Source organism: Postia placenta, assembly GCF_002117355.1.
Source record: "Postia placenta MAD-698-R-SB12 unplaced genomic scaffold POSPLAscaffold_15, whole genome shotgun sequence".
NCBI lineage: Eukaryota > Fungi > Basidiomycota > Agaricomycetes > Polyporales > Adustoporiaceae > Rhodonia > Rhodonia placenta.
Window position 1 is genome coordinate 480,740 of NW_020169846.1, and position 20,818 is coordinate 501,557.

Genomic DNA, 20,818 nt, shown 5'->3' on the forward strand with positions numbered 1-20,818 from the left:
TAGCATTGACATGTCGACAGCCGCTATAAAGTCCAACTTCCGTACGTAAATCTCAGCCACTCAGAACTTGACCCGGTCTAACGCCAAATAGTCGCAATGCTCAATTGGTTGGCGGAAGCTCTGCCGCAAATGCCACTGGATCCAATTGAACTGCCGCACCTCGTGCGGGAACCAAACGATATCGAGAGCAATCCTGTACAGAATGCTCCTGGACATCAGTCCGATCGCTCTATCCACAGCTTAGAGTGGACCGCTGAAATCAATACAGAGGTGACATCACTGCGCTCTAGAGCGACAGGCCGCACGGGTGCTTTCAATCCCACTGGTTGTGAGTGTTTCTTGCCTCGAGCACGGAAACATTTCTCAGTGAGCCATATTATAGATAATATGGTGTGATCACTAACTACAACACAATATGTACGCATTGATCTATTCGAGTATATCGAGAGCTATTCACGATCGCATCCGTTTTCCGTATTGGTAATGTAACGCAGTACTATGGCGTGTTTGTTAGTCAGATGGGTTTTAATATTGTGATTGTACCGTGCATTGTATCCTCACTGAAAGCACGCGTATAACGGTATAACTGCCTGCTGGTCAAAGGTCGAGGGCGGCCAGGAGACGGTCGGGGTAATACGGCCCGAGGGCAGATGAGAACAGGACCCCGGCTAAGAGCTCTGATCCCGCGCAGACCCCATTTCGGGGTAGATAAGATACCGTTTGTCACGATCTAAGCGTGAGGATTTCAGGCACATTGCATATTTCGATGTATCTTGGGGAGAACTGTCTACTCACCGATTCTGGGAGGGATCAATGACAAAATGATTTCGTAAAACGCAAAATACTGCCAAAAGTGGGTCATTTTTAGGGTCATTTTCGGGGTTTTGAGGGATCAGACGTCTGGGGGGACTTTCCGGGGTCCTAGCAAATCAGCATGGACGCATTGCCCTGACGGCGGCATACTGTGGAGTACGGGGTTTTGCAAAGTCGATCAATTTTGCAAAACACCGTGATCTCGTCTTCTACCTTTAAGACTGTACTTCTGACACTTGTATGACATTATAGACATACATTGTAGTCTACTTGTGAAGCCGATTGAGGAGAAATAGATTTGTTGTGGAATGGGAGCCTTAAGACACTTTGTATGGCTTTCTGCAAATTCTTGATAAGACAGATGTACAGTGATTATGAGCCGTTGTCCCCAATCGGACATCCGATTTAGTATGTTCCAACCATGCCTTTCTTGATCCTCCAGCCCGATATGCTGTCAATAGAGTGAATCGCGGTGTGTGGATGGTTTGCAAAATGAACGTGACATTCCCTGCCACCATGCGTGATGATTCAATCCCCGCCCTCAAACGTGATTGCAGATGACACGCTTGGTCGCGCTGTTGCAGCTTCTGCCACGGCGGAGTTTGAACTTGCCGGCGTGACCCGTGAGTGACAGAGTTTGCAGAACTACCGCACTTGAGCTGCTTCCAGCCGGCACCTCTCTACTGCTCGCAATTCATCATGGATTTCCTTGAAGCTTGGTATACGAACTGCCAGGACCATTAGGAATGATGCCTGATTGGTAGAACAGTAGCTATTTTGCTCGCTTGAGCACATAGGCCCAGGCATCAAAATGTTTTGCAAAACCCCGTACTCCACAGTATGCTACCCGACAGAGGAACATGCTGAAGCCAGGATACCGGTACTTCAGTGATCGTCAACGGCGAGCTGTCCTATCGATGGCTCTTGGCTAATTCAAACGCGGACGCGTTTGTATTACGAGAGCAGTGTGCTGATCTGGCTCTAAGGGCGCGGGGCCCAGCAGGGGCGTGCCGGTGAAATGCACACAGCATTGGCTGCTGAGAACACCATGTTCTTACTAAGTTAGCAGCCAATGCTTTGTGCATGATGATTGCGCGCGCACTCCTGGGAGGCACCGGTGCTTCTACGGTGCGGCCAATATACAAAGTAACTAGCCAGAAGAAGAAATGGTAATCCACCCAGCCGTCCCTGCAGGTCGCTCACTCGATGCCAGCATATCGTACGTCGGCATGACCTTCCAGCCATCCCATCCACTGCTTGAGAAAACGTCCTCCATGCTGCAGAGTAGACGAGTCTCCAACAATGCACTGGCACCATGATCAGCGGCCGCGTCACCTGGAACAGACAGCAGACGCACCAGATGTCGCCTTGCTCTCGTCATGGCAACTACGGAGTGGATGATTAAATTCATGTCATAGGACGAACGTCATATTGCGCACCATTCAGTCTTCGCTTGTCCTTCAGGAACCCAACCTCGCGCTACCCAGACTCAATCAGCGTGTGCGACGCTCAACACGTTGCACAACACCCACCGTCTCGTTGCTTCTGACAAGGCTGATCACGATAGCCTCCTTCTCCCGGCCCTGCATCCCGTCCACCGTCCCGATCTCGAGATCAGGACCGTAGACCGGCCGCAGCAGTGTCGTCAGGAGCGACACTTGCGCCTGATACCTGTTGTCGTCTCATCAGCACATTCACCCTACGCCTCCAACAACGTCACCCACGGTGTAATAATGGCAATTTGAGACGGCAGGATGCCTGCTCCAACCTCGCAGGATGTCAATTCGACTCACGACACAAGATGACGCCCAGGCTTACTAGCTGATCCACATGGTTCTTGACCACAGTTACTTCGTTTTCGTTGCACCGACTGCCCTCGTCACCGTCTCCCTCGGTCCGCTCGTAATATTCGCATCCTGCCGTGTCAAAGAACACGACCGGCGTGCCAAGAACCTCCTTCTCGTCCTCATCGTTCTCCGCTCGTGCGTTGGGCAGATCGCGCAGGAGGTGCGAGGCGACGGACGCGTGTGCTGCAAGCTTGTTCTGGTACATCACCTTCGACGGGAACGCAGCGATCTGTTCGTGCATTCTGCAAATGTCAACGCAGACTCTCAGATATGTGCTCCCATCGTCTGTATTGTCTGTGGTGTAGAGACGACACGTACCGGTACTGCACATTCAGCATGCGCTTGATCCCCGGGCCATACATCTTCTCCAGTCTGTCGAACAGAGTTGTCTCTAATGAGCGGGGTACGTGAAGCTCCGTCCGCCTCCCGCCGTCACTGCGGGCCTTCGCTTGCCGTGTCGTAGCAGCCTCACCTGCTACATCGTTCTCCGCGTCGTCATCTGACCCTGAGCTGTCGCTGCCGTCGTCAGACTCTGTTGATGCGCTGTCGGGCGGCATTTCTGTCTCATCTTTGCTCGCTGCAGGCAATGGTTCAGCCGTCTTTGGGGGCTTGACATTCTTCTGCAATTTCGGAGTCTGCGCCTTCTGTGACCCGTTGACATGTCCCTTGGCCTTCTCAGTTTTGCCAGCTTTCTTCTTTCTCTTCTTGTCAACAGCAAGAATCGTTGGTGGTAGCTGCATCGGATCCCCGGCAAGGATCAACTTCTTCGCCTTGAATATCGGTATCCAGCACACCTATAGCCAGGTCGCAAAGTCAGTCATCCGCTCTCAGCGATAACATCTGTATCTCAATCACCGCTTCCATAGCCTGCGTCGCCTCATCAATGACCACAACATCGAACTGATGATTGCGCAGCTGACGACCGCCCGCAGAGTAGCATGTCGCAATGACCACCTGCAATGCACGACGGTCATCATCACCATCATAGATTCTAATGTCGCAAACGGTGACTTGCCTGCGATTCGCCGAGGACGGACTCTACCACCCCGCCTTCGCGTTGCCGATATCTGTAACGTTGTTCTGATTAGCCCGACAGTGGCCCACGGGGTAGTGCATAGACTGACTCTTTACGCAGCGCCTTCACCTCCTCCCACATCTTCTTCCGCTCCGCTCCCCGTGGCCCCTTCCCTTTTGCGCCCTTGCCTTTCCCTGACAGCATGTCCAGTGCAGCCTCCAGCTCATTCTTCACGTCTTTCGCCAGAGCAGCCTGCACGTTTCCAAATCAATCAGCACGCTTGGCACATACAAAGCTACACGACGACGAGCATACCTGGTCACTCCGACTGGCCTTGACCTCTAGCGTCGCATCCAGTACGCCCTCATGCGCCATGATACGCGCTGGATGCCCAATCCGCGTCGCCCTCAGCTTCTCACTGCCCGTCCGAGAGGGTAATGCAAGAAGCCGCTCCAGGATATTGTCCACCGCCAAATTCGATGCACCACATATCAGCAGGCGCAGGGGGCGCGCATTGTGCTCGGATACCGACGTGAGCTGACGTATGATCTCGATCAGCGTGTGTGTCTTCCCTGTCCCTGGCGGCCCATGGATGCAAGCCACCTCTGGCGACTCGAGGGCGAAGCGCACAGCATCCTGCTGGCTGGAATTCAGACCGTCATCAAAGAACTTAATGTCTCTCATTGGCACGCGTTCTGACGGTGCCTGCATCCCCATCAGCACACGGATGAGAGGCGTGAGTCTCGGCGCAGACTGGTCACCCGCCTAGATATCAATATGTTATGCGTCAGTCCTGGAGAAAATCTCGTCCCAGTGGGTACTACATACAGGGTTACTGCCCTCGGAGAGCACTACTTTCTCTAGCTGATCCAAGGCTTTGTCCATTCTATGTCCACATTGAGAGCCGAGAGCCTTCACGCAAATCTTGAGAAACGTACCTATCATAGGTCACGCTGTTGGCCAATTTGACCACCCGACACCTTTCAGGTAAATCCAGATTGTCGCCGCTAGATTCTGATGCATCCAGCGCTATTACGATTCGAACATCGGATACCTTGCATATATTGAGCTCGAGGACTCGTGGAATGGCTGCCGTCATACCTTGTATATGACACCCTCTGCCGCGCGGCGGTGCGATCCATCACTAGCATCCGTCTTCTTGCCTTTAGCACCACTCGCCTTCTTGCGCGAAGAATCTGCGATATGCTCTTCGACGCGTGCGAGATCTCCGGGCCTGCTCCCTTAGTGCAGGCGCTGTACTTAGTGCACTCTAGACGTACCTCAGGGTATGCGGAGGGAAGAGTGGTGATGAGTGGTATGCTGTCGGCCGCTCTAGCTCGACGAGTCTGAGATCGAGGTCCTTCGATGTAGTCAGCTCTCCGGGGACAATCTGCGCGTTCAGACCGCTCACGTCTTTGCTCCCAAACCTATGTTGACATTGACGACTCCGAGGCCGAGAAGTGCGAGGCCTTTCTGCTCCAGTAGTCTCGGACTACAGTTTGAGAGCAACAGTGAAGACCGTTGTACTTCAGCGTCGCGCTCTTTGGCCAGTAATATGCGGTGCTGCGCAATAAAGGCACGAATTTCGTCTTCGCTAGTCATTATACTTTGAAGAGATTGAGCAGCTTGAGACTCAGTATTGGGTGTTGCTCAGATCGTTCACATAAGCGCGCGTTTGCATGATCGGATCTGAACGTGATTTTGCCTCAATGGGACATCCTCAAATGCCGCTCACGATATTACATTCAGAAAATAGTGAGGACAGCCTGTAATACACAAAACACTACACCCAGGCAGCTATTAAACAAGGTTTACAAAGAGGGTTGGTGCGAAAAGTACACATATCATTTCAAGGACGAGCCAGCGCCACGCAAACGACCACATAAGCGGTGCATACCAGTAGGACGGAATGAGACCTCAATATTCCTCCACCTCGGAGAGAGATGCATACTCTGACACCGTCTGGTCGTCGTCGTCATAATACTCCTGCACCACCTCCCGCATGGCATATCGCATGATTGGCGTGATGGGCACCAGCTTCGGGCCAACGACGTCTTCCTCGAACTCCTCCGGTCCGTTATCCATCAACCGCTCGTTCGCCCGGATGAGCTCGTCCTCGTTCATCGGTACCATCTCGCCCTCCTCTGACGGCACGACGTCGCCGTAGTCGTTCACTGCCGTGGCGCTGCTCCCTGCCGCGAGCTGCACGCGGACGCTCTCCCGGACGCGCATACTCTCGCGCAGCCGTGCGCTGTCCCGGATCCGCGTGCTGTCTCGCAGACGCATGCTCACTGCCCGGCCGTCCACGCCCTCCTTCGTGATCGGGTCCGTCCACCTGAGGTCCAGGATCCGCCCGCGCACCATACCGTCCACCGCACGCACACCCATCTCGCGGCAGAGCAGGAAATAGGGCAGCGAACGCGCACCCGGCTGCGCAAGACGATTCATCACCTTCAGCAGCTGTATCGCCGTGAAGTCCGCACGGAACTCCGGCGCGTCCTGTCCATCTCCGTTAGTGGCCCCAAACGTTGATGGTGCTGCGTGGGGGTTAACAAGAGGAGAGTAGATACGGAACCCGTTATTCGAGCCGGGCGGAGGGGAGAGCCGATGGATCGCACGCTGCGACCCATCATGGGTGTCTGGATCGGGCGCGGCCTCGCCAGCGCCTTCCGTACCAGAACCACTAGGGCGAGGGGGAGACTGGGCCGAATGTATGATGTGAAGGTTAAGGAGCGCATGCGCTTGCAAGAAATGGGAGCTTTGTTTGACTGCGAACGTATTGAGCATCTGCGAATATGAGTGCCGAGGGTGTGTGTGAAACGCACTGTCCAGCTTTCCGTTCGCGTTGACTGCAAAATGTGTGTCAGCGTGGCACACACTGGTATGCACAGCAATGCGACTGACTGTAGTCCGTGATAAAGTCCTGCCAGTGTGCCAACTTTCCTCCGAAAGCTTCAAAGAGGCGTTCAAAGTCCAAGCCATAGCGGAGCGGCTCAGGGACGATAGGTAGAATCCTCTCCCGGAAAAAGCGTCTTGTGTCCCCCTTCGAATAATCGCCAATGGTGATGATCTGGAAGGGAAGGTCAGGTGTATGATCCGCCTGATGCGGGGCATCGTGCATACCTTACAGTGCTGCATTACGTTCAGCTGCCGCAACCACGTCTGATAGAATGGATCGCTCGTCGCATGTATGACGTGACACAAACGATCCTGCTTCGTGAGCACCAACATGGCATCCAGCAGCGCCTTCATAGCGTCCACCGAGCGTATCAGCGCCGGCCTGTCATGCGGCCAGGGTACGCTAGCATTCAGCAGACATATCTCTGAGTCAAGAAAAAAAAACTGACAACTTATGCGCCTCGTCAATGAAGAAAACGGGGATCTTCTTCACCGGTGGGAGGCGCTCCTTCTCCTTGCCCTTTGTCTCATGCCTTGCATCACCATTCATGGTTTCACGCCCAGCGTCACTGGCCTTCGAGTCCGCGCGCCTGCTGCGCTTGCCAAAGAGCTTCATCCTCCATGAGACCCGGCTGTCGCGCGTACGGTCGCTCCTAGTGGAAGTGACGGTGTCCGTGCTCGCCTTCCGCAGGGGTGTCTTCGACGACGACGCAGCCGAGAGGTCAGGCTGGAAGTTCCAATAACGCAACAGGGAGCTCTGCCACAAGCTGCTCGTCAGCCCGCCAGTTTGGCGTCGATCACGTACAGACTCGCCTGGAACAGCTCCATCAACCGTGCGACATCGCTCGTCTTGATCTCACCCATGCTGGTGTGCGCAAGGGTTTCCCCTGATTGAGTCGAGCTCGCCATGCGCCGTTCCACGTTGAGTCGATCGTGCTGGACGGAAAAATGACAGTCCGATTGGTCAGTTGTCATGGGCAATGGAAGGCCACAACATCGTGCTTTTCGGACACACGACGCATACAGCCTATAAAACCCACATTGCAACCCACTACTCACCTTGAATGCCCAAGCTTCCTTCTCAAACTCCTTGTAGCCAGGCATTTCTGGATCCTCAGCAATCGCCATGAAGTACGCCTCCATTTGTTGACTGTCGAGTTATGTCATGGAACGTGAAAGCTGCAGTTAGCCAGGGACACTCACTTGAGACTCATGTATAGACTCGCCAGGTCGGCGAATCCAGCGATACGAAGATCGAAATGCAGAACGTGATACTTTGAACGGGTAAGGACTTGGCGTAAAAGGGCTGTCTAAGGGAATAAGTCCAACCCTGAATATCAGAATACTCTCGACAGGATGAAACAGGCACTCGTGCGCGCCACCGCGTTTTATAGCGGCAACAGGTACTACTCGAATACTGACGGTCAAAACTCACCTTTCCAACACTGCTCGCACCGAAGAGCACAGTAAAACTAGGTTCTCCCTGTAGTGCGCGCTCTATAGCCTTAAGCTCAGCGGGCCTATCGAAGAAACCGGGTAGCGGCGAGAACGTGTGCGTGGGGCTCAACTGAGCACGTTCTCGTGCTTCAGCCAACTCCTGCCTAGCCTCTGCTAACATTTTCTTCGATTCTGTGAGCGAACGGAGCGTTTCCGAGGGCTGGATAGTCAGCGCGTGAGCTTGCATGGTAGAGGTCAAAATGAAAGAGCGTTTGCTGCGTACATTAGCGAGCACACCCAGTATCTCTCCAATACCGAAGAAATTGCGCCTGTTGACGTCGGCTGGCATGGGCATGCCGCGGCGGCGAGGAATGTTGGAACGGAAAAGCCAGTGGATGTGGACCCTCGCTGTGGGTGCCACGGTGTGCAAGCTCTGTCTGCGCGAGGACGGATTCGACGACACATACGCCCGCGGACGTGGACGGGGCGTGGTGGACTGCAGGCTGTTAACAGCTGGCTGTTGACTCGAGGTCGTGCGCGTGCGTGCCATATAGATATTCACAGTGCTTGTGCTTAGATCAAGGGGTATCGTCAAGGAAGACGGATAAGAGATGGAGTTCTGTAGGTGATAGAGGAAATAGAAGGAAGAAGCGGGCGCGGTCGAGGAGAGATGAGATTTTGGGCAGGTCTGCGCCCTGCAGCTCGCTAGCGGATGGAGCTTGCGCGATGCGCGCGGCCACTGCCACGCCCTGTGTGATGTTGAAGGCATGCATGGCTTACGAGGGTGCTTACCGGCATTTTCACGAAATGAACGTTCCAAACAATGCTCCAAGCACGTTGCGGCGGCGGAGACGGCCGGATTAGGGGAATACGCACAGATCAGATCAAGTCATATGCGTGCATGCAATAGGTATACGATTATTTCTAGTGTAATGCAGATAAAGAGATACCGTACAGAGTCAAGGTATTGTGAGGAGAGCTCGAATGTAAGACGATCAAGTCGTCCAAGTATTCTTTGTAGGTATTTGCTCCTGGCGCTTAATGCCTCTTCGCCGTCACTTGATTCGAATTCAAGCTTTAGCCTTGTCAGCGATTCATTTCATGACAAGGGGGTGTTTCAGAAACTCTCTTGCGCAGAGATTACTGCCGAATTGCCTGCCATTGCGGCTACCGTATAGCACCTGCGCCACAAGCGCGTCTTGGGCGCTTATACGTCTCTCGACGCGTCCACACATGTTCGCGCAACCTAATGACAGGTCATACCACGAGAGGAAGATCATTTCTGCTGCACTATACTTTCGACGTGGACTGGTTCCCACATATTCTATACGAGCAGCGCCAAGGAGAAATCAGTGAGTAGCGTGGTCGAGGCTTGACTATGACCAATACGCCTTATGTTTATCAATGGCTGCACGGTTGATACGAGGCATCTGTGATATAGTTCAGTCAAACGAATTACTACAGCGCAGGATTAATCGCGGGTATTCCATCTTAGAGGTATTGTAAGTAAATCAACCTGGCAGACGCGTGCCGAGTCCTCACCAAGGAACTGATATTGAATTGACGGCACCAGCATCATTATGATGTCTCATGCGGCCGAGAAATTACAACAGAACTTGCGAGAGCGGCCCCATCTGCGTGCAGGGACCGTGTCTTGAGTCCCTTTTCTCATAACATACAGACAGCATTGCTCGCTGACGCAACACTGCATCCTGGTGGCATTGCGGATGCGTCAGCCACGCGTTCTGCTACCGCAGTATGCTGTTAGCACGTCCCTCGCGGATCCCTGCGTCTGGCGCATGCCGCAGCATATTCCACATTTTCGCAAAATAGCGCGGCACCGAGTAAACACGTTGCTCTCAGACACCGAAATTCGTCGGAACCGGTGCCATTGCTCGAATGGGCTAGTCTTTCTGACATGAGTCTTCGCATGTGAGGACAGCCACATTGACACGATGGGGGCGACTCGAGCTCACCGGTAGACGGACACCTGATTGTACATCTCAGCACCCATTGTCCAGCACAGCAATGTTTGCACGTGGGACGTCAATAATGCAAATGTTAGGCGTGGAGGACTCCTCCCTGCGAGGTGAGACAATAGTTGCCATGGTGATGAGGACGGCCACTAGAGACAAAGGAATACTCATGTTGCTGCGGCCAACGGCGCAAGCGAAAGGTCGCGCCTTTTGTTCCAAAAAGCAGGTCTAACAGTCTGGGAACCATATAATTCATGGGACGGCGACAATTTCAGGATGCGGAGGTATTAATGGGGTGACAATTGTAATGGAAAGTCCTACAACAAAAACTCCGATGCGTTAGCTATCAAGATACGTACCGCAGGGAATCTTCCTCGTATTTGACGTTGGTAACTCTGAACCCTCAGAGCTAGACACCCAGGGATACATATTTGTACTGCTGGACCGATATCGAGACAAAGTGGAATTCTGATTGGCACAATAGGCATGCTCAATGCGCCTATTTGAATCTAATGAAGAGGTAAATTTCATAATATATGTCGCCGATCATGCATGCATGAACACCCACTTATCAGCCCAGTTCATGAGGGCCATCACCGCGACTTGGATGGAACAGACTGTCAATGCAAGCGTTGTTCGCATTGACGAGGTTGTTTGCGCGTCCTCCTTTGCGTTTACCACGTACCAGGTCATCTATGATCTGTTTTGAGGCACCTCTAGTCAGCAACTCAGAGTCGCCTTGAGTACATTGGGTAGGGCTGATCGACGCATGCCACAAGGACATTACGGGCCCCGATACGGTTTATTCAATCGACGATGTTGCCGATAAAGAATGCCAACCGCGCCTATCCGATAATCAGCACCGACTTGGCCCATCGCCGGCCGTCTTAATTTGTTCTGAACAAACCCCGGTGGAGTTACATACTCCGCAGACCAATAACAGGACATCCCCGTCCCAAATTGCGTTCGTCCGAACCGACGGTCATACCTGTTTGGATGTCTTCGAGCGTACATTACATCGCTAGATGCTTCTCGATTGCGTCCGCGGGGCGCCGGCCTCGCAACAATAGGGACTACGCCGGCAGAGCAGGGAACAACTGCTCTGACCGTACACACTGTCTTCCAGAGTTGAAAATCCGAGGCGAGGTTGTCTGGATGGGCTGCGACGCAGGTATAATGCGAGTTTCCAAATGCAGAATACGTAATTGGGGTTTGGGGGGACGTTCGGAGTCGAAAGCTATGCAAACCTTGTACAGCAGAAGTCAGGAAGGCATCCGCACCCACGGTCCGCAGGTCATCGGCGAAGGAGTCAGCGTTGGTCCGGGATGCGCCTGTGGTTTAAGTTGTGCGACAGCTATCGACAAATTGTAACCTGGCATAATTCTGTACAATCCGTTGTCATTGTTCTAGCGGGTCAGCGGGATGTCAGAAACCTGGAAGTTACCTTGGCAATGACTCAGAACGAGCTTTCATTTCGTGCGCGCGAACCACCGCGAGTGCAAGGCTGTGAGGGCGTCATGTCACGTGGCAAATGTAATTGTGCTGCTTGCCTTTCTGAGCATAAGGCCACGTACTCTGTAATGTTGCTGAGTTTCCGTCCGGGAAATCGTGGAAATGCGGCGATATTTGTTCTGGTGTTGCACTGGGCGTTGTCCGCACTTGCGGGGATCAAATAGGCCGCGAGGTGCGGTCCCACCTTGACTCAATCCCCCACTTGCGCTATTCTCAGCAAGACGCGACTATCGCAATCACATAGCGAACACACGCACAACACAGTATGAACAGAGGAGGAGATCGGGGACGTGGCGGAGATAGAGGAAGAGGACGCGCCGGCGGCGGAGGGCGTGGTGGAAGCTCTGGTCGGGGCAGTCCCGCACCAAGCGAAGCATCGTCCCGAGGCCGCGGTGGCTATCAAGACCGTGGCGGCGGCGGCGGGGGCTACCGTGGCGGCGACCGTGGTGGTTTCCGAGGAGGAGATCGCGGCGGCGACCGTGGTGGTTTCCGAGGAGGAGATCGTGGCGGCTACCGAGGCGGCGACCGTGGCGGTGGATTCCGTGGCGGCGATCGTGGTCGGGGCAGAGGTGGTCCACCTCGGGAGCCAGGCGGGTGAGTCCAGTCTTGCCCCCCGTCCGTCGGGATTGTTACTTACCTTGCCACATTCGGTAGCGTCTTCCTTCCTAACGAGCCCGCGACCGTCGACCAGCGCCTTACGGATGGCACACAAGACTCCCTCGTGTCGGCGTTGCGTTCCCTAACCCTCAGCGACACTGACTTGCCTACGCGTCCGGGCTTTGGTACCACCGGCACCCAAATCAAGCTGCGCACCAACTTCTTTCCAGTCAAGGTGCCCAAGGGGCCACTATTTGAGTATGATGTCGCCATATCGCCCGCAATCAGCGTCAAACGAGTCAAGCGGCGGATATTCCAGTTGGCGGCGTTGACAACGGAATGGGCAGAAGCGGGAATGCAAGGCAAAGTCGCACACGACCACAGCAGCAAGATGATCTCCTGCTTTCAGCTTCCTCAGCCCCTGGTCATCAAAGTGGACCACACTGATGAGGATGAAGAAGACGATAAGAAGAAGTCGAAAGAATATACACTCACAATAAATTTCACTCAAGAGATCGAAACGCAGAGCCTGACTCAGTGCGTGTCCATTCTTCTTACTTCCCTCCTCTCAGAGGATGCCAGATGTCTTGAGATTCGATATACTAGAATGGATCTCCGTCCAGTATGATCGTCTGCTCAAGAGTCTGGCCTTTCTTTTGAGTGTTCACCACCAACTTTCTGGTTTTCCGCGTTTTCGTGCTGACTATTGCTTGTATAAGGTATCTGGAGGGAGCTCGTCAGTATCGTGGCTACGATATCTTGCCTGTCATAGCGGCCTTGAATCTTATTTTGGCTGCACACCCGAGCAATCCATCTGGTGGCGGCGTCATGGTGGGCAGGAACAAATTCTTCCATCCCTCAGCCGCGCATCCACCTCTTCCCTTGGGGGGCGGACTAGAGGCTTGGCGCGGATTCTACTCCTCAGTGCGCCCCGCGTATAAGCAGCTCATGGTTAATGTCAACGTTTGCACCACCGCATTCTATGAAGTTGGGAACCTTGCGCAGAAGATGCAGGAATTCGCAAGCGCCAGTTTCGGCGCCAGATACAATGCGTTCGCGAAAGGTGTGCGCATCAAAGCTACACATCTTGGGTACACGAAGAGCATCAGCAAAGTGGCCGAAGTCAATGCACGGCAACACAAGTTCAAGACACCCGAGTATGGCGATGTGACCGTCGTCCAATACTTCGAGCGCAGTGAGTGCCCATGACGTTGCTCTTTCGTTGTAATCTCGATTCTGATCGAATGAACCCAGAATATAGCATCCGTTTGCGCTATCCCGACCTACCCCTCGTCGACGTCGGCGGCAAGAACTCAAAGCAACGCAACCTCCTGCCTCCCGAAGTTTGTGAGATCCTGCCCAAGCAGCCCTGGCGGGGAAAGCTCACCGAAGATCACACTGCTGCCATGATCGGTATTGCCCTGCAACCCCCAAATGTCAACGCGCGCGCGATCACCGAGCGCGGATTGGATGAGCTTGGGTTCAAGACCGGCCCTGACCCACTCAAGGCTTTCGGCGTGAGCATTGGGAACCAGATGGCCGTCGTGCCCGGGCGTATCCTGCACCCGCCTGTCCTCCGCTACGGCCAGGGCTCGCCTCGCGTCGACGAGCGCGCCAGCTGGAACCTTCGAGACGTCAAGTTCGCCGTGGGCGGCCGCCTGGACAGGTGGGCCGTGCTGCTCATTCGGGACGGCAACCCCCGGGACGAGTTCCAGGGGCCGAACGACCCCGAACTGCGCTTCGTCGTAAAAGGCTTTGCAGACATGTGCCGCAAGTCAGGAATGAATGTCGGACGAGAGGACCCCTCGTTTGCTGAGGTGCATCTCCCGCCGAAGGACCCGCCCATCCGCAAGCAGGCGATCCAAGCGATTCGGAGCGCGATGATGGCCGTCAAGCCGAAACCGACGATGTTCCTTGTCATCCTCTCCAACGGCGATAAGCACATCTACTCTGGCATCAAGCATCTGTGCGATGTGTACCTTGACGTCGCGACGGTGTGCGTGCACTCCGCGAAGATCCGCAAGGAGAAAGGGCAGGTGCAGTACTATGCGAACGTCGCTCTCAAGCTGAACATGAAAATGGGAGGCGTCAACCATTGCCTCGACCAGCGGAACATGGTCTGGCTCAACCAGGCGCCCACTATGCTGGTCGGCATGGATGTGACGCATCCTGGCCCCGGCACGGTCAAGGGGACGCCATCCATTGCAGCGGTAGTGGCGAGCATCGACAACCAGTACGGCCAATTCCCGGCGACGCTTCGGATCCAGGAATCGAAGAAGGAGGTATGTATCGGCTCTGTGCCCGTCCTTCGCTCTGCTCACGTTCTGTCCAGATGATCACCGAGCTGGCATCGATGATGGAGGAGAGGCTCAAGGCCTTCCAGGCCCGCAGCAAGACTCTGCCGCAGCGCATCCTCGTCTACAGGGACGGTGTGTCAGAGGTACGTGAATCTCTAGTAGCGGAGCGCCCATGTGCTAAGCTAGCTGTAGGGACAATTTGCGATCGTCGTGGCGGAGGAAATGCCTGAGATCAAGAAGGCGTTCAAGAAATTCCACACGCCTCAGAAGCCATACCTTCCGAAGTTGACCATCGTCGTCTGCGGCAAACGTCATCACACCCGCTTCTATCCGACCGAAGCCCAGCATGCGGACCAGCTCGGTAACCCGAAGGCAGGAACCGTCGTGGATCGCGGTGTGACTGCTGTTTACGACTTCGACTTCTTCCTGCAAGCGCATGGAGGTACGTGACAATTCTGTGCAATCAAAATTCTGATTCTGATTTCCGTCTGTCTATAGGATTGCAAGGGACGACCCGGCCCACCCACTACTATGTTGTGCACGACGAGGTTGGCTTCCAGGCCGACCAGCTGCAGGGCCTGACGAACGACGTCAGCTACATGTTTGCTCGTGCCACCAAGGCGGTCAGCCTTGTCTCGCCTGCGTACTACGCTGATCTCGCGTGTGAACGGGGCCGTTGCTATCTTCATGCGCTGCTGCAGGGCCATTCTGACAGTGGGACGACCGCGACGAGTGGGACCGGAGAGGAGGAGGTCTTCAAGGAGGCTGAGCGTATGTGGCACGGCGGAGTCAAGGGCCTGCTGAAGGAAACCATGTTCTATCTGTAATCTGTCTGCGGGATCGGAAGTCCCTGATGTAGCGTCCTTGGAATCATGTGGGCCTTATATGTCCCTGTATCATAGTAGCCGATGTATCATGACTGATAGGTAGGATCTTATGTACTCAATGTATGCCTGGGAATATATATTGTATGCCGTCTTGACTTTGGAGACCGTTTAACGGAGCTACAAGCATGTTGCTGTAGTACACCAAGTCCCAACACCACCCTTACCAGACAGGCTAGGTGACATATGTACTGCTATTTCCATATATGATGTGCAGCTTCATCGGTACACGGATAAGAAGCAACGGTACGGATCCGTACATCTACCTCGTTAACGCGTTCCTCGGCTTCTTACTTTACGCGCGGAGAAGTCTAACTCGAAGGCGAGATTTTCTGGACCCGCTAGTACGTCTGCGTGTTCTTGACATCACTGGGTTTGAGTACGTCCTAGGTGGGAGTAGCCTAGAGCGAGCGACAGATATGCGATTGCCCGCCTTATGAGTGACTGGTGTTCAAACCTACGCACAAGGAGAATGCTGCCGCCGAAGTGAAACTTGTCACAGAACGGAACTCTAAGAAGCCTGACCATCGCGCCAGCGTGATTCGGGGCAAGGTGGTTCCAGTTGGCAACTGGGAGTCTCGATGAGGTTGCGAGAGATCGTGAGTGGGCATGCTCCTAGGACCAGCCTTAACTGTCTCGCTCCAACATCCTAGAGGCCAGTTTTGTGTTTGTTTCCGAGAGGTAATTACGAGTTTTTTCCTACTATAGTAATACATGATTAGCCGACTGAGAGGAGTACGCTATAGGACGGCTGGCGCAACTGGTATGGCCGCCATCACAGAGGTGAGCAGCGAAGAGGTGAGCAGCGCCAAATGCAGTAGAGTATTGGCTCGACCCCGTACTAGGGTTTCATTTACTGGTTTCATTGGAAACATTGGGAACAGGGTATTTCAGTACTGGCACACGTTTCTCTCTTCTCATACAATTACTAAACAATTTGAAGATCTGACTCCTGACATGCTCGGTGATCGTCTGTTGGAACGGTATCATTCATGGATTGTGTGGGCCTGGAACGATTCATATCCAATGTATCGAGAGGCATGGTCAATATTGCCCATTCTGAACAAATGATAGAGAAATGCGTACTGCCGATCGCCTAGCGGTATGTCATCCGGAGATGTAGGGTCGCCCGGAAGATCCATTATGGAAAAGCCGTTAGAAAGGTACTTCTGTCCACTTCTATTAAGATATTGACGGGCGTTGAGTCTGTTAATGATGTGAGGAGATGGCTCTGAACAAAGTCAGGATTACGCACACAGCAAGGAATGAGTTGAAATGGACTATTTATGAGGTAATGGGATATCATCTCAACATCATATCTCCAGATGCAGAAGCACTCACTCTTGCTGGCTGGGAGATGGAAGATCGTCCAGTATAATGCAGACTTCGTCGTTGCGACATACTGAAACCGAGGCTGAGCATAGCCGTTTGATAACGAGCGTCCTCTGTTGAAACTCACAGTAATGATATGCGCAATCTGCACGATCCTACACGAACACCGGGGCCATGTAGTTCGTAAAGCCAAAAAAGAGTCTTAAAAGGCCAGAATCTCACGTTGTCAAACCTCCCCGATTTATGGCATACATTGATAGTTTTTGAATAAGGCGATCAGTCCTGCCGCGATATGCATGAGCATCAATGGATCATCGTAGACAAGTTGAAAAACGTACGCTTTAAACCCGGTTTTTTGCCCTCTTAGAACGAAGAGCAGGGTCACCGTTGCGCAAATATCCACCAAGGTGGCTGTTGATGTTTGTAAGAGGCCGGTCACCTAGACACATGCTCATTATCAGACATACAGATATAAAATAGACGGTTGCATACCATTGGTTGGCTGAATACCGCGGGGAAGAAGGGATGATGGATGCTGATGAACATTTAAATGAGCATGGTGGATATGAGTATGGGTTCCTGCAGCAAGTACCTATAATTGACATTCACTGAATGAACGATTATAAGACCCAGCCAAATGCGGGAAGTGATGAGTGGTACATGCCATAGCCAATTACTTGCGAGCTCTATCGTAAGTTCTCCTTGCACGTAAACGGAACAGCATCCCTTACCAAATGAGCTCAAGGACATAGAGGCCTTATATTGTAAGAGGTCATCATTTGGAAACACTGTGATCAATCAAGGTAGAATACGAACGCACCATGATAATTGTCAGGGGCCATTTGTAGGTGCGGTGAGCCAGTACTTGATTCGCGCTATGATATATATTCCGATCAGACCCACAAAGAGGGTGACTCACGAATCCAGATAGTATATATATAATAACTGAACATGCAAATGTGTCAGGGAAACAGTCCACGGTAATGAGTGTTTCCAACATACCATTGGACAATGAAGATGGTCGGTGCCTGTCCAAAGCGCTCAGCGGTGAGGTTTGTGTGCCCGTATAGTTTAAAATCACCCACAGCAAGCGCATATTCGGACTGCCGCAACATGCCTCTGTCAGTGAGATGAACAATGACTCTGAGGTTGGCGACCGACCGACGCAACGCTAGATGACTATGAGCTTCGCCTATATTCACAGCGGAACCCACTTACCTGAACACGTCGATAAACGTTATAATATCAGTTTTTGTCTTGATTGTGTAATGCCATACAATCTGGGACCTAGTTACTTGTCTGACACAGTTCAACTCTATTGTATGCCGTACCATGGCATCGACGACGGCTGCCGCTGTGTCGAGGAGCCTAGAGGGCATGAGTACCTTGATATGGAGCAGTGGAGAGGAAAGGCGTACCATAGAATAGCTACCTAAAAGGAGCATCATGAGTGAGCCTGAGATTGTAAAGAGATGGAACAACTGTGGCACACCAAGCCTTTCAGAAGTAATTTGTCCTTGGGATACGCTGCAGCGTAGTAAATCACCTGAGCACAGCTCAAACCGTACAATCTGGGATTGGGCATGAGCATAGATTGACGCTGCATCGATGATGGACATGACCAACGCGAGAGCAGCTATCGTGCCGATTAACGCTGGGCCCAGCGCCTCGTTCAATGCAGGTTGAAGGACGATACCATCCGACATACTGAGCTCTGTATCGTTGTGTGAATGTCTGGTATGAGATAAGTTCGCTTTAATACGATCGTTGGAAGACGGTTGCGAAGCGCCAATTTCACGCGATGCTGTATAGAAGTAATGTTAGTTGAGATTGCAGGATATGGAGAGAGCTATGTTCTTGTTAATAATATATCATTTCGCTGAAGAAAGGTAACGACTTATGTAAATCGCGTGGATGTGGCATCTTCTAAGTGCTGTGGACCAGGGTGCGACGTCGTTGCCATCGGAGACACCACACACGTCCGATCCGAACATAATCTGTAAATATCTGTCATGCACCTGCGCAAACGATGCCCAACCAGCGTAGAGAGCGAATTATATGCATGAGAAATTGGTCACGACGATAAATGACGGGTTTAGATAGGAAAGTATCAGCTGTGGTATCTATGGGCAAAGTAGTGTGGGTGAACAGTGACGCGTTTTAAACCGGCGAGTGAACAACATACCGTGGAGACCACATGGATAATATGATCCTTTTCGAACAACGGCTCAAATCAATATGGCTGGAGTAGTCTGATAGATTCCCTGCTCGTCGATTATAATGTCTTCTCACGTAGGGACGCAACAACCGTTGTAGATCGACTTATCGCCATGCAAAAAGTAAGACAACCTGTCCCACGTAACCTCGGACCAGAGCGGGTGTTCCCTCCTTGTGATCATCAGAGGTTTCGTGCGAGTCAAGGAGGCCACAATTATAGATTTCACCGACTTCCATTCTGATGTCGGTGATAGGTCCACTGGACATGAACAGTGTGTCTGTGGAAAGTAATGATTGAGATCCTCGGGACCGACATCATACCCGAGCGGGCTTATGACAGGTGTTATGAGTCCCGTGCTTTCCGGAAAACATTGCTTTCCAGTGAGTTACGTCATGTCCACATATACCCTCAGCAACAACAAGCGCCGTATTTGAAGGCATCTCGGATAGCACAATTCCGAAATCGCAAGGGCATACCAACTGAGAGCGTTCACATCTCGGCGACCAGTCGGCGTAGCTTAGGGCAAACGACAAACGGAAGAAGCCAGACCAAAGTCAGTGAGCTAATGCTATAAAGAACCGTGCACTGTTGATGTGATAGGCTCATCTGCGAATGAGCCAGCAATTTAATCGTTAAACAACATGCGTGAATGAAAACTGGGCTTCGCAAGCGTGGGGAAACGTCACGGAAAACTCATCGCGACGACGGATCGAACCGTCGTCATTTAACGTTTTCATCTTAGACCTGGACATGACTAGAAAACCTGTCACTGGAATCACATATATCGTACATGTCAGTACAATGTGAGGGCGAGAAAACGGGGAACTCGCCTGGAGGACATATCCTCATTTGATGACGGAGGATCCACTGGAAATTCCATCATGGAAAACCCGTTAGAAAGATACTTCTGGTCATTTGCGCCCAAAGAGTGACGAGCATTAAGGCTGTCGGTTATTGTATCAGATACTCCTTCTATGCAGTTGGGAGAATACTTGCACAGCCAAGAAAGAATTGAAATAAACTACATCGACCCATCGGCACCTGTGAATGAGCGTGTGTTCTAAATGTCGCTACTAAATGACCACTTACTCTTGCTGCCAGGAAGGTGAAAAATTACCCAATAGAGTGAATTCTTCTGCAGTGCGATGGACTTGACCCTGTGTTCAACACAACATCGTTCCATCGGCTGTGAAGAACTCACCGTAATGAATTGTGTGGTCTGTACGACACTATGCAAACGAGAATCAACTGTCATGACTGAAACTCGAGTAACGTGGGTTTTTATACTCACGTAATCAAGCCGCCTCTATTCACCGCGTAGATAGTGAGCTTCTGGACAAGACGTTTTCCGTAAAAGGGGGAGCCCACCGTAACCAAGAACTGATAGACTCGACGTGAGTGTTTCAAGTATGGAAAGATCTGGTTTAACCTACTAAACGAGCTCAATGTGAGGAAGCTCTACGCGAAAGGAAAGAATGCACTGTGAGAATCATGAGGGAAATAGGTGATTGGACTTGCCATAAATATCGTGAGGGGCCACTTGTACGGACGTTGACCCAGTACTGCATTCATTCTCACTAAAGAGCTCAGAGCGCACTGAGTAACGCCAAACGTACAGATCCAGATTGTATAGATATAATAACTGCAGACGAGGTCAGCGCGCGAAAGTATACTGTAGAGGTAGACAAATCATAGCCTACCATTGCACAATGAAGATCGTCGGTACCTATCCAATGTGTCCGAACGTCAAGGCATTGGTTGTATAAGACCTGACATGTGCTCGCTGCAAGAGCATACTCGGCCTGAACGTATGTGCTTAACGAACAGTTCGAGTGTCAATGGAAAGAGACGGACCGATGCAACACTGCATAGGGTAGAATATCAATGCCTCGTCCATGTCAACACAACGTCTACTCACTTGAATAACTTTGCAAGGTCAAACACATTGTTTCGGCTTGTGACCGTATAATGCCAAACAATCTAACAAACCAA

At 52.3% G+C, this 20,818-nt stretch overlaps 9 protein-coding genes across 9 annotated transcripts in view; 3 read left to right on the plus strand and 6 right to left on the minus strand.

The window, feature by feature from the left end:
• Positions 1 to 96: 96 nt before the first annotated feature.
• Positions 97 to 654, plus strand: POSPLADRAFT_1049465 (hypothetical protein; the record flags this gene model as incomplete). The annotated part of the gene is made up of 3 exons (XM_024479752.1): positions 97 to 328; positions 439 to 509; positions 568 to 654. 3 exons carry the CDS (start codon positions 97 to 99, stop codon positions 652 to 654), a joined length of 390 nt encoding a protein of 129 aa, XP_024335018.1.
• A 957-nt stretch (positions 655 to 1,611) lies between these two features.
• Positions 1,612 to 2,073, minus strand: POSPLADRAFT_1041377 (hypothetical protein). Its single transcript, XM_024477898.1, has one exon. It carries the CDS (start codon positions 1,896 to 1,898, stop codon positions 1,725 to 1,727), a length of 174 nt encoding a protein of 57 aa, XP_024335019.1. The 5' UTR covers positions 1,899 to 2,073; the 3' UTR covers positions 1,612 to 1,724.
• POSPLADRAFT_1185079 (hypothetical protein) lies at positions 1,612 to 5,277 on the minus strand (the record flags this gene model as incomplete). Its single annotated transcript, XM_024489127.1, has 17 exons — positions 1,612 to 2,120; positions 2,171 to 2,199; positions 2,253 to 2,292; positions 2,346 to 2,484; positions 2,538 to 2,581; positions 2,632 to 2,902; positions 2,979 to 3,073; positions 3,275 to 3,454; positions 3,516 to 3,651; positions 3,698 to 3,727; positions 3,785 to 3,927; positions 3,991 to 4,440; positions 4,504 to 4,561; positions 4,614 to 4,729; positions 4,777 to 4,912; positions 4,956 to 5,021; positions 5,087 to 5,277. 17 exons carry the CDS (start codon positions 5,275 to 5,277, stop codon positions 2,013 to 2,015), a joined length of 2,232 nt encoding a protein of 743 aa, XP_024335020.1. The 3' UTR covers positions 1,612 to 2,012.
• A 233-nt stretch (positions 5,278 to 5,510) lies between these two features.
• POSPLADRAFT_1185082 (hypothetical protein) lies at positions 5,511 to 8,359 on the minus strand (the record flags this gene model as incomplete). The annotated part of the gene is made up of 9 exons (XM_024489128.1): positions 5,511 to 6,443; positions 6,580 to 6,745; positions 6,799 to 6,955; positions 7,023 to 7,340; positions 7,394 to 7,509; positions 7,633 to 7,723; positions 7,777 to 7,883; positions 8,009 to 8,230; positions 8,294 to 8,359. The coding sequence occupies 9 exons, from the start codon at positions 8,357 to 8,359 to the stop codon at positions 5,593 to 5,595; spliced, it is 2,094 nt and encodes a 697-aa protein (XP_024335021.1). The 3' UTR covers positions 5,511 to 5,592.
• Positions 8,360 to 9,742: 1,383 nt separating this feature from the next.
• POSPLADRAFT_1049469 (hypothetical protein) lies at positions 9,743 to 10,024 on the minus strand (the record flags this gene model as incomplete). Its single annotated transcript, XM_024479753.1, has 2 exons — positions 9,743 to 9,923; positions 9,987 to 10,024. The coding sequence occupies 2 exons, from the start codon at positions 10,022 to 10,024 to the stop codon at positions 9,743 to 9,745; spliced, it is 219 nt and encodes a 72-aa protein (XP_024335022.1).
• Positions 10,025 to 10,705: 681 nt separating this feature from the next.
• POSPLADRAFT_1041380 (hypothetical protein) lies at positions 10,706 to 11,526 on the plus strand (the record flags this gene model as incomplete). The annotated part of the gene is made up of 2 exons (XM_024477899.1): positions 10,706 to 11,378; positions 11,431 to 11,526. A coding segment is annotated over one exon (435 nt), but the record flags the coding sequence as incomplete, so codon positions are not given.
• Positions 11,438 to 15,373, plus strand: POSPLADRAFT_1075973 (hypothetical protein; the record flags this gene model as incomplete). Its single annotated transcript, XM_024482874.1, has 8 exons — positions 11,438 to 11,462; positions 11,772 to 12,096; positions 12,153 to 12,632; positions 12,815 to 13,290; positions 13,350 to 14,377; positions 14,428 to 14,535; positions 14,585 to 14,834; positions 14,891 to 15,373. 8 exons carry the CDS (start codon positions 11,438 to 11,440, stop codon positions 15,217 to 15,219), a joined length of 3,021 nt encoding a protein of 1,006 aa, XP_024335024.1. The 3' UTR covers positions 15,220 to 15,373.
• An 889-nt stretch (positions 15,374 to 16,262) lies between these two features.
• POSPLADRAFT_1154429 (hypothetical protein) lies at positions 16,263 to 18,314 on the minus strand (the record flags this gene model as incomplete). Its single annotated transcript, XM_024486849.1, has 11 exons — positions 16,263 to 16,482; positions 16,532 to 16,556; positions 16,618 to 16,678; positions 16,736 to 16,763; positions 16,947 to 17,047; positions 17,429 to 17,483; positions 17,611 to 17,727; positions 17,827 to 17,888; positions 17,940 to 17,993; positions 18,101 to 18,179; positions 18,208 to 18,314. 11 exons carry the CDS (start codon positions 18,312 to 18,314, stop codon positions 16,263 to 16,265), a joined length of 909 nt encoding a protein of 302 aa, XP_024335025.1.
• Positions 18,315 to 19,785: 1,471 nt separating this feature from the next.
• POSPLADRAFT_1154385 (hypothetical protein) overlaps positions 19,786 to 20,818 on the minus strand; it is a gene marked incomplete at both ends in the record, with an annotated part of 2,102 nt that continues 1,069 nt past the window's right edge. Inside the window, 6 exons of the mRNA XM_024486844.1 lie at positions 19,786 to 19,867; positions 19,916 to 19,983; positions 20,028 to 20,055; positions 20,118 to 20,214; positions 20,443 to 20,468; positions 20,745 to 20,806. Coding sequence (XP_024335026.1) covers positions 19,786 to 19,867; positions 19,916 to 19,983; positions 20,028 to 20,055; positions 20,118 to 20,214; positions 20,443 to 20,468; positions 20,745 to 20,806 — 363 coding nt within the window. The remainder of the gene's footprint in view (positions 19,868 to 19,915; positions 19,984 to 20,027; positions 20,056 to 20,117; positions 20,215 to 20,442; positions 20,469 to 20,744; positions 20,807 to 20,818) is intronic.